Genomic DNA, 17,279 nt, shown 5'->3' with positions numbered 1-17,279 from the left:
ACAGACCAGAACGGTAAATCAAAAATTATGCAGCTTAAAGCAATGGGTATAAGACACCGGCAGATTTAAACTGGTGGTCAGCTTCTGATTGGCTGGCTGGAATGGATTCTTGTTCGATTGGGGTAACTGCAGACCAATGGGAGGGTGGAACTGTGAAGCAGGACAGTGAGAGGGGAGTGGAACCAAAACAAACAAACAAACAAACAAACAAACAAACAAACAAACAAACAAACAAACAAACAAACAAACAAACAAACAAACAAAAAAAACACACACACACAAGCGCACACAGGCACATTGGACTTAACAGTCCCTGTCACTCTGAGCCCTCAAACCTGTTTCTCAAAAAAAAAAAAAAAAATTCTCAGGAAAAGTGCATAATAGTTTACTAAATTGCCAGTGAAGCATTATGGTTCTTTAATCACAAGATGGTTTTTAAACTGACTTTATTAGTTTTTGACAACAGAATGTAAAAGCAGCAGAAACCAAAACCCCCCCAAAAAATTGACAAATGAGGGCTATGCAACCAGGGATGCAGGGCATCATTTCCAGGGGTTACCACCGTGTGTGAGGAGCTGCGTAACTGGGGGTTACCACCGTGTGTGAGGAGCTGGGTAACCGGGGGTTACTGCCGTGTGCGAGGAGCTGCGTAACCGGGGGTTACCTCCGTGTTGTTGCTAACAAGTTGCTATATTGAAACTACAACAATGGTTGCATTCTGGCAACCTCCACTCAAGTTTCCATAGTAGCCTGCCTGCATGTGAGAACCGCTGGAGTTTGTGTGACAACTTGTAGTGTGAGTGCGTGTGTGTGTGTGTGTCTACTCCAGTTAGCAGAGGGACACTGACGATCTCACCAAACCCAATCCAGCACAAAGAGGTGTGTGTAGAGTGAAGTGTGTGTGGAATCTGTGCAGGAGAGTCTGTGTGTCAGAGCCAGAGATTCTGTAGAAGGACAGAGTGCCGGCCAGACGGTCCACACACACTCCTACCCTGTACACACACACTCCTCTACCAGTACTATCATCACCATCATCATCATCGTCATCACACACTCTTGCTCTGCGGTAGGGGAAAGGGCGGGCAGGTATGAGTGTTCGGTTCTTATTGTGACAGACAGAGTAACTGAGTTCATCAGCATAACTGTCTTTATAGCACCTCAAACTCCAGGAGTTTTTATTGTCTCCAAACCTACAATCAGAACCCCGTCCTTTCCTGCTGATTCCTTTATATGTCACTGCTATAGAAACCCCTCCCCCCTCAGATACACTGAACTCAGCCTCCCAGTAACAGCGCTCACACACACTCTCTCGGCACACAACCTGAGGCACAAACTCAAATCTCTCCGGATGATCAGGACATGGCTCCTCCCTCCCCGGTGTGTGTGTCACCTTCTTGTTCCCCTCAGACAGAGACAGTTCTCTGCTCGCTGAGTTTGGATCCAGTGTGAGCTGACAGCCGTCTGCACACCAGAGTCATTAATGAGATTCATTTTCATTTTTTAATATTCACCACATTGTGTGTATGAGAAAAAGAGCTGTGATAGAGTCTTGTGTGTTTGGGTACGTGTGTTTGTGTTTGTGTGTGTACTAGAGACTTTTTGTACAGTCTTTCTCTCCCTCTTCCACACACACACAGACACCACACACTCAGCAGAGTGTGTAGCTATAGAAAGAATTCTGTGTCGACAGACTCACATTTCCTGGGTCCTGGTTTGGTCCTGTTCTCTCCTCCATGGTCCACACTGTAGTAACAGCAGAACAGACAGTTAGTGAGTGAGTGAGTGAGTGTGTGTGTGTGTGTGTGAGCATGTGAGGTGCAGTGCGGAAACTCTGTACTTACAGCAGTGTGCGTGTGTGTGTGTGTGAGTGTCTGGAAACTCTGTACTTACAGCAGTGTGAGTGTGTCCAGTTTAGCAGCAGACAGCGCTCTCACTCCTGAGTCTCCTGGGTGATTGTATCTCAGGTCCAGCTCTCTCAGGTGTGAGGGGTTTGAACACAGAGCTGAGGCCAGAGAATCACAGCCTGTCTGTGTGACTCCACAGCCTGACAGCCTGCAGAGAGAAGGACAAACACACCTTACAACACATTAATATAAACTAACAGGGCTGTGTGTGACAAACACATTGCAGTGTGTTACAAACCTTCTACAGCTAAATATAAAATAACAGGACGGTGTGTATCAAACACATGCAGTGTGTCATACACCTTCTGCAGTTCAATATAAAATAATAATACACTTGAATATAGCATAACAGGAATGTTTAATTAATTTTATTAATTCTGACCAATTTATAAATGTATTTTTTGGATTGATGCTTCTCAAAAAGATGTTTCCAATTTAAATTTTTTAAAAGGAATTTAAAATGTGTGATGTTATCCTACATAAAGGAAGAACAGGAATATGTAGTTTCAGTTCTGTGGAGTGTCTGTTTTCACATTGGAAACATTGACATCAGTGTTGCATGTATTCACATTGGAGACCTTTTTGATTGAAGGTTTGTGTTTGTACTCACCCCAGTCTTTGCAGTTTAGAGTCTTCCAGTCCAGCAGAGAGCGCTCTCACTCCTGAATCCTGCAGCTCATTGTCTCTGAGCTCCAGATCTCTCAGCTCTGAGTGAGGAGAACGCAGGACTGAGGCCAGAACATCACAGCAGACCTCTGTGAGATTACACCAACCCAGCCTGTGGAGAAACCACACACATGCACACACACACATATACACGTGAACAAACGTTGAGACTCCCTCAAATACAGATGACATATCATACAGGCACACAGAAACACACAAAAACAAACACCCTCAAAAGATATATGCACATACCCAAGCACACAATTGAAATTCAATGTGAGAGTGAAGTAAAATTCTGCATTTCACGAGAGTTCATGGCAGGTAGTGAATAATGGTATGATGTATTGTACTGAGGAATGAGTAATGTAATGAGTATTGTACCTTATCGAACCTGTGTTTTGTAGTTGTTCCAATGACCTTGATATGCACTTTTGTACGTCGCTTTGGATGAAAGCATCTGTTAAACAAATGTAATGTAATGGAGATAGATGAAGACTGCAGTGTGTGACAGACGTGGTAAAAGATGGTTTCAGTTCTATCAGCCAATCAGGATTTAGTCTTCACCTGTGCCCTGATACTACAGGCTCAACTAAAACCTTACATTCTGGTCAGGAACCACAAACCTTGCAACCCTAAGACTCAGGAGGTTTCATCCTGAATGTCTCTGCTATGATACAGGAGGAAGAAGGGACAGACAAGACGAACATGGACAAAGAAATAATGCTGGTGGACAGAGGAGTAAACAGAGAGAGAGAAAGAGCTTTTCAACATTTCACTGCATAGAGCAATAATAACTCATTCTATTTAGTTAAGGTCACACTGTACACAGCACTACTCACCCCAGTTGCTGTAGTTTACAGTTTGGACTGATCAGTCCAGCACAGAGCAGCTTCACCCCAGAATCTCCCAGGTTATTGTAGCTGAGGTCCAGATCTCTCAGGGGTGAGTCTGATGACTGGAGAGCTGAGGCCACAATATCACAGGACTTTTCTGTGAGGTCACAGCTGTTCAGTCTGCAAAGAAGAGTTTATTTATTACAGTATTATAATATTAGGTATACATAAAACAAGTAATATTTGAATTGTAAGACTGATAGTGGTCAATGATGAAGAGTAAAAATTAGAATTTAAGGTTTATGAAACTCTTAGGAAGATGTCGGTGCTACACTTTCCAGCACCTGAGAATTAGACATCCAGCTGGACGGAACTCAGTTCTACAGATGTAATTCTGATGTAAATCATTCTGTGCAGGACTGTCATGAATCCAAAGGACCCAAACATGTATTTTGCCATGGCTGCAGCAAAGAAACCTTCACCCACCCCTGCAGACCCCAGTAGCACACTCCCCCCCCCCCCCCCCCCAAAGGATTCCCCTCTTTGTTCACTGTGGTCAGGGCACTGGTTTCAGTTCCTGTTCAACTGTCATGTCTGTGAGCTAGCGTTCACATTTCCCTGCTTATCGAGTGTTTTGTATATTTTGTCCTGGAAATGGTTAGGGTTAGGGTTAGGGTGTTTAAAAACCAACCCTGATGTGAGCGCCCATGAGGCTAGCCTGACTGAACACCGCTACGGAGGGAGGGAACTGTGGTAGTGCGCTGGAACGCTGCCTTCGCGGGAAAGGAACCGATTGCTGTGGGAATGAGGGGCTGGAGTGTAATGGGGATGGCAGAGGTTTTTGCAGGCTGTTCGTGGTCAGGGACGGAGCTCTCCGTCCCACAGAGCCAGATCCGGCGCGACTGGATACCCCTGTGGAGCTCATGACCAGATGTCAATCCCCTTTAAGTGGATCTCTCCACACGATGTTCCAGAGAACCGGGGTTAGAACAGTAACCTGAAGTTTAGGGGCGACACCCGTACTGGGTTACTCACTTGGCATATTGTTAGTTTCACTAGCAGGATGCGCAGGTCGCCTGGGATAGCTGTTACAGTCAGTGTCCAGATCGGGCCATTCTAGGATATTTAAATAGTATCACTACCCAGATGGAGTAATCCTTAATTAGGTTGATCCCAGGGATACAGTAGATTTACAGTTAATTTCTGTACCTAGATCTCCAGATTTTACAAGCTAAGCCAGTTCTTCAGGGCAGAAGTCTACGAATTGCAAGATTCCTGGAGGAGCGGTACATTTACTTCCAAGGATTGAAGGTCGTCATGTGAGAGAACACTTGGATGAATGCCTGACAGCAGTAGATAGCAGATAGGGTACAGGGTGTAATGTCATGTCACCCGTCATTTCATACGAGCACACCCCAGTCAGTACACTTATCTTGTACATTAGGAAACTCATATTCACATAAGCATTCAAGTTAAAGGTTTTGAAATTGAATGGTGTCAGCACATTTGTTCTCTTCCCTGTGACAAAATTCAGACCCCTACATAGCCATAATAACTACTTCTGTTTAGTTAAAGTCACAGTACACAAGAACTACTCACTCCAGTCTCCGTAGTTTAAAGTTTGGACTCATCAGTCCAGCACAAAGCAGCTTCACTCCTGAATCTCGCAGGTTATTGTAGCTGAGGTCCAGTCTCTGTAGTTTACAGTTTGGACTCATCAGTCCAGCACAGAGCAGCTTCACTCCTGAATCTCGCAGGTTATTGTAGCTGAGGTCCAGATCTCTCAGGGGTGAGTCTGGTGACTGGAGAGCTGAGGCCACAATATCACAGGACATCTTTGTAAGGTCACAGCTGTTCAATCTGCAAAGAAGAGTTAGGACTATTAGTACACATAAAATGAAATGTAACAATGATAGTGTTCAGCGATGAAGAGGGATATTGAGGATTTTAAGGTTGACAATGCTCCAAGGAAAATCTCAGTGTTACACTCTCCACAACTGCAGCACTTTGGACCTGAGAATCAGACGTCCTGCTGGACTGAACTCTTGACAGTTCTACAAAAGTAATTCTGACCCACACGGCCCATTTCTTATGCTGTATGTTGTCTGAATCGTGGCTAAGGGACCATCTACATTTCTATGATCTTTTCTCAGGGCTTAACCCTACCATCCCATCACATCCCAGAAGTGCAGCTGCCATCTTTCAGAGTTGGCAGTGAGTTAGTTTGCATTGCTGTTGGATCTTTGGCACAGCTACATGTACCATCAAAATTAAAGACGTAAAAGACAACATATCTGTCACACGCCAAGGGTGACACCCCTGAGAGGGAGATGCGGCAGAGCCGGGGAACACCGTTGTCTGTCGCATGGAGAGAGAGAGAGCGCACCCACACAAACCTGAAATAAAATAAACGGACAACTTCACCCTTCCCCTTCACGGGTTCCGGGCAAAAACAATAAACTAAAACAACAAGCTCAAATAACAAAGACAAAAAAAAGTCAAACAGAGCAGCAACTTTTCAGTTCACCTGCTCTGTAGCTGACCCGCCTTCCCGGCCAGGTCCAGCTCCTCCAGCATCCCAGCTGAGGGTTTCTTTCTTTTTCTATTGTGCTCAAAATAAAACAAAATGAAAATCATAACTGCACTCTCGGTGTTCGCTCCCGGTCTCGGCCCCAAACCGTGGAGAGCAGCACACCTTTAAGCCCCTGGCCTGATTAGCTAACGCAGCCCAGGTGCGTGGGCTCTCTCCACCGGCCGGCGCAGCCGAGACCAATCCGCCTCTCAGGCGGACCGACTGCTACAACTTCTTCTAGAGTGGACAGTGAGTTTTCTTCTTTACTTTTGGTTTTCTGTGATAAAACCTCCCATAGCACTGCAAGCTAATACACAGTTAAAGGTAGGCTGACAGATGCAAACTCTCATTCATACAAATATTCAAGTTACAGGTTTTGAAAGTTAATGGACTCAGTAAAATTGTTTTCTTCCTCGCGGCAACATTCAAACCCTTAAACAGCCATCACAAATTCTATTTAGTTAAGGTCACACTACACAGAGTACTACTTACCCCAGTCTCTGCAGTTTACAGTTTGGACTCATCAGTCCAGCACAGAGCAGCTTCACTCCTGAATCTCGCAGGTTATTGTTGCTGAGGTCCAGTCTCTGCAGTTTACAGTTTGGACTCATCAGTCCAGCACAGAGCAGCTTCACTCCTGAATCTCCCAGGTTATTGTAGCTGAGGTCCAGATCTCTCAGGGGCGAGTTTGATGACTGAAGAGCTGAGGCCACAATATCACAGCACTTCTGCGTGAGGTCACAACCATTCAGTCTGCAAAGAAGACTCAGTATATTATAATATAGTGATATTGTGCATACATAAAACATGCAACATTTGAATTCTAACACTGATAGTGGTCAGAGATTAAATGAAACTGAGGATTTTAAGGTTGATGACGCTCTGAGGAAGACACGACTGCAGCACTTTGGACCTGAGATTTACACGTCCTGCTGGACTGAACTCTGACATTTAAACATTTCATTCTGACCCAAATTGCTTGTACTGAAAGTTCTATGAATGTTTTTATTGGCACACCCGCTATTGCATCACCAAACCTGCGTTGATGCAAACGGGTTAACTGCAGACCATGAAACTACCAAACCTGGTCAGGCAAAACTAGCAATTCCACTTGCACCCAGGAAACAAATATATTGTCTTTATATTGTAACCCAATACAACCTCTCTTAATTTTATCCTGAGTTGTATGTTTTGACAAAGGTTGAGCCATCAGATTGATCAGCCTATCAATAATTGCATTATTTTGTTGACCATGGTATCTTATAATATAGTAGCAAATTAAATCAGATACAATATACAATTAGTGAGGAGTTTCTGTATTTGATGCTGTGTAACTTCTGGATTCAAAACATTAAATGAGGGCACTAGCTGTTAAAATGATTCTGAACGCATAATATTCACTAAATTTTTACTTTCACAACAATTTTATTGGATTTTACTCTCAGTAGAAACAGGAAGTGTGAAAATATGCAGACAATCATCAACTTTTTAAATGACTTAATACTCACATGGCCTTCCTGCAGTTTCTGACTACTGGTACCAGTCTCTGATGACCTGCTGCTGATGTGTTGTAGGTCCTCAAGTCAAACTCATCCAGGATCTCCTCTGACATCAGTAACACAAAGGCCAGAGCTGAACATTGGTATGGTACCAGCATTTTATCAGAAAGTTTTCCTGAACTCAAGGAATTCTGGATTTCTTCCACAAGAGAGTTGTCATTCAGTTCGTGCAGACAGTGGAACAGATTGATGGTCCTCTCTGCTGAAGATTCCTCTCTGATCCTCTCCTTAATGTACTGGACTGTTTTCTTAATGCTCTGTGTTCTGCTTTCTGCCCGTGTCAGGAATTTTTTAAAGAAAGAAAAAAGGGTGTGTCTTCCTCCATCAGATCTGCTTGCTGTCTGTGTCTGTAGATCTGCTACAGGTGATCTGTTTCCTGTCTGTGTCTGTAGATCTGCTACAGGTGATCTGTTTCCGGTCTGTGTCAGTAGTCCTCCTAAAAGAGTCTGAATGGACTCGAGAGAGAGGCCAAGAAGGAATCGGAGGAAAAGATCCAGGTGTCCATTCTTACTCTCTAAGGCCTGATCCACTGCACTCCTGTGTATCTCAGACAGCTGCACTCTGTCACTGTGAGATTTTGATTCTTCTGCTCTTAAAACATTTCTGTTCTCATTTACACATGAATGAAACACAAACAAGGCAGCCAGATACTCCTGGATGCTCAGATGCACAAAGCAGTAGACCTTCTCCTGATGCAATCCACATTCCTCTTTAAAGATCTCTGTGCACACCCCAGAGTATACTGAAGCTTCACTGACATCAATGCCACTCTCTCTCAGGTCCCCTTCATAGAAAATCAGATTGCCCTTTTCCAGCTGTAGAAAAGCCAGCTGCCCCAGTTTCAGAATAATTTCTGCATCTGAATCTGACATTTTCTTTGGGTTTGTCTCATTGGCACCACAATATTTCTGATTCTTTACATCAGTCTGAATGAGCAGGAAGTGTGTGTACATTTCAGTCAGAGATTTGGGCAGATCTCCACTCTCTACTTTATCCAATATTGTCTCCAGAACAGTAGCAGAAATCCAGCAGAAGACTGGTATGTGACACATGATGTAGAGACTCCTGGATGACTTTATGTGTGAGATAATTCTGCTGGTCTTTTTCTGGTCTCTGATTCTCTTCCTGAAGTATTCCTCCTTCTGTGGGTCATTGAACCCCCGTATCTCTGTCACTCGGTGGATGCAGTCAGGAGGGATCTGATTGGCTGCTGCTGGGCGGGAAGTGATCCAGAGGAGAGCAGAGGGAAGCAGATTCCCCTTAATAAGGTTAGTTAGCAACACATCCACTGATGATGTCTCTGTTATATCACAGCAGATCTCATTGCTTTGGAAACATAGATGAAGTCGACATTCATCCAGACCATCAAAGATAAACACCACTTTGACTTCATCACTTTGGATCTCTTGCAGTTGTGGAAAATAGTGCTGCAGAAGTTGCATCAGACTGAAATTTCTTTCCTTCTTCAAATTCAAATCTCGGAAAGGAAGAGTGAAGATGAAATCAACGTCCTGATTGGCTTTACCTTCTGCCCAGTCCAGAATGAACTTCTGCACAGAGACGGTTTTCCCAATGCCAGCGATGCCCTTTGTAAGCACAGTTCTGATGGGTCTCTCTTGTCCAGGTAAAGGCTTAAAGATGTCATTGCAGAGGATTGCAGTCTCCTGTGTGGTTTGTCTCTTGGATGCTGTCTCAATCTGTCTCATCTCGTTTTCATTATTGACCCCCCCACTTCCCCCCTCTGTGATGTAGAGCTCTGTATAGATCTCATTGAGTAGGGTTGTGTGGCCCTGCATTGCTAAACCTTCAAAGATGCATTCAAACTTTCCCTTCAGATGAGTTTTCAGTGCCTGCTGGGCTCTTTTTATAGATTCATCTGAAGAGAGGAAATATGAGAAATTATTATGTTAAAAATAGGATAAACATTCCCCATTCAAAAACACATTTCAAGAAGAGACAGTAAAAATACAATAAAACACACTGAGCTCAATTAGGTTTGTGACAAAGACATACATTTGCCTTAATTTGAGTCTGCACTCAACAATTTTATATTCGTAATCAAACAATTCACATGGTAGGGCTATGGATAAAAACTGCTGTCATTTCTACATGGTGAAACCAAAATGCCCATAAATAAAAGCTAAGAATGTGAACTGCTTGGTTGCAAAAATCTAAAACGTGACAGTTCTCATATAGCAAAAAAAAAAGTCTTTGTCCTAAACTTTATGGAGGTCAATATTTATGCAGTCAGTTTTCACAGTATTTTACACACCACTCACAGAGTAACTACATACCTCGAACAGTATGTTACACACCTCATACATAGTATTAGTTAACTCCCAATTAAAATTTATCATTAATAAAACAAATCTGGAAAAAATCATCAATCCTGTTATATTTGCACAATAAGGATATTAAAACCCGGGAAACAGGTTCAAATGTCTGTTTACATTTCATTTCTCAGGTTTATGTTGTGGAAATGTCTGTCTGAAGAGACAGTGGTGTAGTTACAAGCTTTTGAGCACAAGATACCTGTGTCCTGTTTCAGGGAGCAAGATTATTGAGTTAGCTGGATAACTATGTAAGATTGTCACTGTAAAACACTATTATGAAAGTACAGTATGTGGATGCTACAAATAAGAATGTTGTTCACTCTCAGATTTGTTAGCTAAACAAATTTCAGCATTCTAATGGACACACAGTTGCAATGAGAGAAAACTCTTACTGCGCTGCTCATCCCTCTCCAGTGAGTCTGCGAGATCCTTCTCCTTCATGTTCCTCAGGATGTGGAGTGTTATCTTCAGAGACTTCTCACTGCCACAGGTCTCCAGCATCTTCTCAACTATGTACAGGGCCTCAGGATCCTCCTGCTCCCTCTCAGTGCATTCTGGGTAATCATCAATTTGATGACTCTTGAACAATTTCTTCATCTTCATAAACTTATCCAATACAGACCGATCTTCAGATAGATTCTTAAAGCATTCTGGACAATCCTGACTCAGATGGCTCTGAAACAGTTTCAACTTGTCATCTTTCTTCAGCTTCATCAGAGTGTGCAGGAGAGACTGAAATAAACACATGAAGAGGTGTGCTCTATCAGTGTGAAATAAACACATGAAGAGATGTGCTGTATCAGTGTGTGAAATAAACACATGAAGAGGTGTGCTGTATCAGTGTGAAATAAACACATGAAGAGGTGTGCTGTATCACTGTGAAATAAACACATGAAGAGGTGTGCTGTATCAGTGAGAAATAAACACAAGAGATGTGCTCTATCAGTGTGTGAAATAAACACATGAAGAGGTGTGCTCTATCAGTGTGAAATAAACACATGAAGAGATGTGCTGTATCAGTGTGTGAAATAAACACATGAAGAGGTGTGCTGTATCAGTGTGAAATAAACACATGAAGAGGTGTGCTGTATCACTGTGAAATAAACACATGAAGAGGTGTGCTGTATCACTGTGAAATAAACACATGAAGAGGTGTGCTGTATCAGTGAGAAATAAACACAAGAGATGTGCTCTATCAGTGTGTGAAATAAACACATGAAGAGGTGTGCTGTATCAGTGTGTGAAATCAACACATGAAGAGGTGTGCTGTATCAGTGTGAAATAAACACATGAAGAGGTGTGCTGTATCACTGTGAAATAAACACATGAAGAGGTGTGCTGTATCAGTGTGAAATAAACACATGAAGAGGTGTGCTGTGTCAGTGTGAAATAAACACATGAAGAGTTGTGCTGTATCACTGTGAAATAAACACATGAAGAGGTGTGCTGTATCAGTGAGAAATAAACACAAGAAGAGGTGTGCTGTATCAGTGAGAAATAAACACATGAAGAGGTGTGTTGTATCAGTGTGTGAAATAAACGCATGAAGAGGTGTGCTGTATCAGTGAGAAATAAACACATGAAGAGGTGTGCTGTATCAATGTGTGAAATAAACACATGAAGAGGTGTGCTGTAACGGAAAATGAGTTACATCAACATATGATGCTAAACTAATTCGCTTGCTGGAGGTGGATTAGAGTATATCCTAAAGTAGGAGCAAAGCAAGCTAGTGCCATCCATCTGCCGCCATTGATAGTGCTAACACAGAAGCCCGTACTATCTAATTTTCTTGTACTGGATGCACAGGGACACAGAATTGGTATCAGTCTTCTCGTATGAATCTGGGCAAGAGAGCTAAAAAGTGCCTTAGTTGTTGGCTGTGGGAAGATTCTGATCACCTCTGGCTCAAACCTGAATGGCTGTATTGCAGCATCAGAATCAGTGAGTATGTCTTCTACAGACTCGTCAGAGTCAGAGTCATTAATAATGTCCTTTGATTCAGAAACAGAGAGTTCAATGCTCTCCATTTCCATCATATTTTCAATCAAAAGCTATTACAGCCAAGCTGTTTTTCTTCCACCTAACGCATCACACGTCACATAAGTAATTTTCCGGTGTGACTTTGGGTGTTTCCGTCATCAATTTGTCAAATTTGAAGCCACACTAACAACAATTTCAGCTTAATTTAATGAAAAATCTATATGATAAAATGAACTGGCCAAATATCATTGAGGGATGCCATTATGTGGTGCTTACCCTTTAAATAAAAACCTGGTTTATTTTGTAAGTGTGATATTCCACTGTAAATGATCATAAGTAATATTTGGCAGAGATGAAATATGTCATCAATGTTAAGGGCAATATTAGGCACATATCCTGGAATTATATAATATATATGCATTATATACACTCAAATACAATTTGCTGTAGGAAGTAAACATAACCTTTTAAGAACTAGAAAAAAGTACATCTCACACCTGGGAAGATAATCTCTCCGAACTCTTCTCTTCTAGAGAGCTAGACTGCAGGGGCTGCTGCATCCTGTGAACAAAACATGGAAACAGAACTTCCAGTTAAACTCATCTTCTTACTGCAGCTCTAATTCACAGCACATGGAGACAGAGCTTCCAGTTAAACTCATCCTCTTACTGCAGCTCTAATTCACAGCACATGGAGACAGAGCTTCCAGTTAAATACATCCTCTTACTGCATCTCTAACTCACAACACATGGAGACAGAGCTTCCAGTTAAATACATCCTCTTACTGCAGCTCTAACTCACAGTACGTGGAGACAGAGCTTCCAGTTAAACTCATCCTCTTACTGCAGCTCTACTTTACAGCACATAGAGTAAACATTTCCGTTCAACTGTGTTTTGAAATCTATTCTTCAAAATGTTGACTGAAATCAGTACAGAAACAAATGTGGAACATTTTCTTGCAATTTACTCCTCATCAATGACCCCCTGTGAAATATGAAGCTGCTCCCGTTTGGGCTGTGTTAACAGCTGGAATATAGGGGCAGAGTGAGGGGTGGAGAGCGGGGCAGTTAAAATCTGACACTGCACAGATTGTACCCAGGGTCACATATACCTGCAGAAACTCACCAAGAAAACACCATGTATCTATACATCCCTAATCCAACATGGTACACCCAGCTACACCTGAATATGACATAATACACCCACCTACACCTGAATGTGATATAGAGCACTCAACCTCCACCTGAAAGTAGCAAAAGGGATTTAGGTTTAATTAATCAGTAGTGTTAATATGAACCTGTTCACTTACCTTGAATTACCTGTGAACTCTCTTCTGAAGTAGAATGGACGATCCATTGAATCATCACTCTTCATAGACAGACAGCTGGGTACAGGTGACCCTGCTCTTTCTACCTGGACCCTGTGAACAAAACATGGAGACAGAGCTTTCAGTTAAACTCATCCTCCTACTGCAGCTCTAACTCACTGCACATGGAGACAGAGCTTCTAGGTAAACTCATCCTCTCACAGTAGATCTAACTGACTGTGCACAGAGTAAAAAATTCTGTTTAACTGTGTTTTGAAAAAAAAAAAAAAATTCTTCAAAATGTTGACTGAAATCAGTACAGCTTACTCTTGTGAATACAGCAGAGTTAGAAACTTGAAAAAATCTTGCAATTTACTCCTCATCAATGAACCCCAGTGAAATATGAATCCACCCCCATTTGGGCTGTGTTAAGAACTGGAGTATAGGGGCAGAGTGAGGGGTGGAGAGCAGGGCAGTTGAAAACTGGCACTGCAGAGAATGGATCCATGGGTCACATACACCTGCAGAAACTCTACAAGAAAAACACCATCTATCTATACAGCCCTAATCCAACATGGTACATTCAGCCTACACCTGAATATGACATAATATACCCACCTACACCTGAATATGACATAATACACCCACCTACACCTGAATATGACATAATACACCCACCTACACCACAATCACAAAAAACACCCATCAACACCTGAATGTAACATATTAAACTCCATCAACACCCGAATATGATGTAATAGTCCACCATATGCCCAAATATGACATAACGCCCACCTATACCTGACTGTGCCATCATACACTCCCTCATTGCCCATCTTCCGCTGTGGTCTGAAGACTCATCTCTTCTGACTATACCTGGACTTACTAAATATCACCACTCTGCGGATCATTTCTATCACTTAAATTTCCCCTCTTTCATGCTACACATGTACCCCCTGTGCCACTTTCATGTTACATGTACCTCCATCCAGCACTTGTTGTGCCTTGTATCATTATCTTGATGGTGTAGCTTGTCATGCCTCCTAGTTTAACTTAGCATAGGTTAGGTCAGAGTAATGTTCATTGTGTGAACTGGACTAAATGTGTTCATGGCTACGAATAAATGTACAAAATGAGTATTGTACCTTATCGGACCTGTGTTTTGTAGTTGTTCCACTGACTTTTCGTATGCACTTATTGTGCGTCGCTTTGGATAAAAGCATCTGCCAAATAACTGTAATACATACACCCCACCTACCCTTGAATGTGACATGGAGCACCCAACCTACACCTGAAAGTGGCAAAAGGGATTAAGGTTAAATTAATCAGAAGTATTAACATGAACCAGATCACTTACCTTGAATTACCGGTGAACTCTCCTCTGAAGTAGAATGGAGGATCCATTGAATGATCACTCTTCATAGACATACAGCTGGGTACAGGTGACCCTGCTCTTTCTACCTGGACCCTGTGAAGAAAACATGGAGACAGAGCTTCCAGTTAAACTCATCCTCTTACTGCAGCTCTAACTCACAGCACACGGAGACAGATCATCCCGTTAAACTCATCCTCATACTGCAGCTCTAACTCATATCACATTAAATATCTGATTCACGCATTTACCAATTCCTGTCAGTCTTGTGGGGTTCTCCTTCATTCTCTGGCTCCCCTGATAGACTCATTTTTAGAAACAGCGCCCTCTACCTCAGGAGACCGGAACACATCAGACCAGATTACACCACAAGCGGGTTCTCACCCAAATTAGCGACCTGAAAACATACAAAACAAGAATGTACCGAACACACACACACAGACACAGTAATACACACAGAGAGATACATACACATTACAGCATAGTGTTGACAGGAAGCCATCTGAAATATATATGGGCCCAAAACATAACTTTCAATTTTTTTTGCATCTTTGATAATGATGAATGACTATTTTATATAAATAATGCTAGTGCTAAACTATATATTGATTGTCCAATATTAAACATACACTGCATGGCCAAAAGCTTGTGGGCACCTGGAAATTACACCCATAGGTGCTCGTGGAACATCTCATTCCAAGCCATGGGCATTAACATGTATAGTATAGTATAAGTATAAAATTGTGTAAATTGCTCTGTGCTGTCAGTGGAACCATCACCTAAAAGGGAACAGGTGGCATCTGAATTTTCAGGCTTCTTCCCTCTGGAGAATTATGAAACTGTAAGGTTAATGCTGAAGCTTTCTTCTCTTGGGAAAATTATAAAACTGTAAAGTTAATGCTGAAGCTTTCTTCCCTCTGGAGAATTATGAAACTGTAAAGTTAATGCTGAAGCTTTCTTCCCCCTGGAGAATTATAAAACTGTAAAGTTAATGCTGAAGCTTTCTTCCCCCTGGAGAATTATGAAACTGTAAGGTTAATGCTGAAGCTTTCTTCCCCCTGGAGAATTATAAAACTGTAAAGTTAATGCTGAAGCTTTCTTCTCTTGGGAGAATTATAAAACTGTGAAGTTAATGCTGAAGCTTTCTTCTCTCTGGAGAATTAAAAAACACTTTCAGCTGCATATTAGCCTATAATTAAATTTCATTTAACAACCGTTCACCTTTTATATACATTACATAACATACATACCATGCATACATCACATACATACATACATACCATACATACATTCTGATCCCCATGGGCACACGTTCCTAGCAGCAGATAAAATTTATACTAATAAACATCATTAACATGACAGAAGGGGGTGGGGAATAAATAAATACAAAGAAAACTGAAAAATATTCAGGCCTATTAAATAAATGTTGACTCTTACAAACCTATACAGACATATGCTTGCCCCATTAATGTACCATATGCTTGTGGGTCAACGTTTAGCTAAATAAGCACAATAGTACAATTTCTTCTACAATGTATAATACTACTACTAATAATGCATTTTATTCATGATGTGCTTCTCATATACCCAAAATGTATAAGAAGCACATATTTACTAATGCATTTATAATTCACTAAACATGTATTATTTGTGATCATTTTTAAAATATAAGATTTTTTGCAGTAAAAGTGACATAAATCCTGCCACTCCTACAACATGATCTCAGTTAAATTAAGTTCCATTAGGCTTCAAATGCTCATGACGCTGTTCTTCTCTCCATATTACATATTAAAGCTTCTCAACCTTGATTTAAGTCTCTAACCCACTTAAGGTAGATGAGACGAAACAATGGGCTGACATTTTGCCATGTATAACTGTAGTTTTCTGTCTGAGTGAGAAAATAAATTGGCGAGTAGATCCATTTTGCTGAAATACCACAGAGCTGCACGTGTGTTCGCTTTATGAGTTTGAGTGGATTCACTTACAGCAAATCGGAGAAAAAGAACGTTTGACTACTCTGTTACAGTTCAGCCCAAATAACATAACTCTTCACGACACTGAGCTAATTTAACCAACTTGCTTTAGCTTCATTCATTTTCTTCTTTCTTGGGCCATTTGCCTCTCTTTTCTATTTTAATTCAACTTGATTTCATTTATAATAATAATATAAGTGTATAAGTGTATAATTCGTCCATGTGCGTAGAACTGCTGAAATCCGTCCTGCTAGAGTGGATAAGTATCTGCGTTCATTTACTAATTACATACCGCGTTAGATTTTAAACTTTTCCCTGTGTGGAAACTGGTCTTTGGTTTTAGGTTGCGTTAGGTGTCTTTGTTTTTAGATTGTTTGATTCTTAGAATTGATAGATTGCGATTATTGCACTTATTGCACTATCACAAACTGTTAACCTCTGTAATCAGTGCGTTATTCGACTCAGCTTTTCAGCTGCTAATTAGGTACATTCGGAGCGACGCTAGCGTCGCTCCCTCCTAGTTTATGAGCCAGTTCCCCATTCCAGTCTGTGCTCTCCCCCTCAGAAGGCGCTTCCAGCGACGTGCCCCCCCCCGACAACGGAACCCCTCTAACCTCTGCTACCCCCCGCTGACCCCCTGTGAGAACTTCACGGTCACAGGGGGACTATGGAACTGCCAGTCTGCTACGCGCAAGGCAGACTTCATTTCTGCCTATGCCTCCCTCCAATCCCTGCAGTTCCTTGCCCTCACAGAGACCTGGATCACACCAGACAACTCTGC

At 41.8% G+C, this 17,279-nt stretch overlaps 1 protein-coding gene across 1 annotated transcript; it reads right to left on the bottom strand.

Moving 5' to 3' along the window:
• Window positions 1-413: 413 nt before the first annotated feature.
• LOC118216574 (NACHT, LRR and PYD domains-containing protein 3-like) lies at window positions 414-14,562 on the bottom strand. The gene is made up of 13 exons (XM_035397884.1): window positions 14,511-14,562; window positions 13,157-13,267; window positions 12,345-12,408; window positions 10,260-10,599; window positions 7,936-9,410; window positions 7,484-7,791; window positions 6,468-6,728; window positions 5,003-5,263; window positions 3,410-3,583; window positions 2,515-2,682; window positions 1,891-2,052; window positions 1,697-1,743; window positions 414-1,461 (listed from the first exon to the last, which is right to left on the bottom strand). The coding sequence occupies exons 1-13, from the start codon at window positions 14,555-14,557 to the stop codon at window positions 830-832; spliced, it is 4,050 nt and encodes a 1,349-aa protein (XP_035253775.1). The 5' UTR covers window positions 14,558-14,562; the 3' UTR covers window positions 414-829.
• Between the last annotated feature and the right edge of the window lie 2,717 nt (window positions 14,563-17,279).

The sequence above is a fragment of the Anguilla anguilla genome, chromosome 17 (genome assembly GCF_013347855.1).
Source record: "Anguilla anguilla isolate fAngAng1 chromosome 17, fAngAng1.pri, whole genome shotgun sequence".
In the NCBI taxonomy this organism is placed as follows: Eukaryota; Metazoa; Chordata; class Actinopteri; order Anguilliformes; family Anguillidae; genus Anguilla; species Anguilla anguilla.
The sequence above is the reverse complement of the archived record's forward strand: the minus strand, read 5'-3'. Positions and strand labels throughout refer to the sequence as shown.

Coding starts and splice junctions, on each gene's coding strand:
- LOC118216574 (XM_035397884.1), bottom strand. CDS start 14,557: ATGGATCCTCCATTCTACTTCAGAGGAGAGTTCACCGGTAATTCAAG. Junction 10,600..12,344: donor CGGAGAGATTATCTTCCCAG/GTGTGAGATGTA, acceptor TGTTTATTTCAG/TCTCTCCTGCACACTCTGAT. Junction 6,729..7,483: donor AGAAACTGCAGGAAGGCCAT/GTGAGTATTAAG, acceptor TCTTCTTTGCAG/ACTGAATGGTTGTGACCTCA.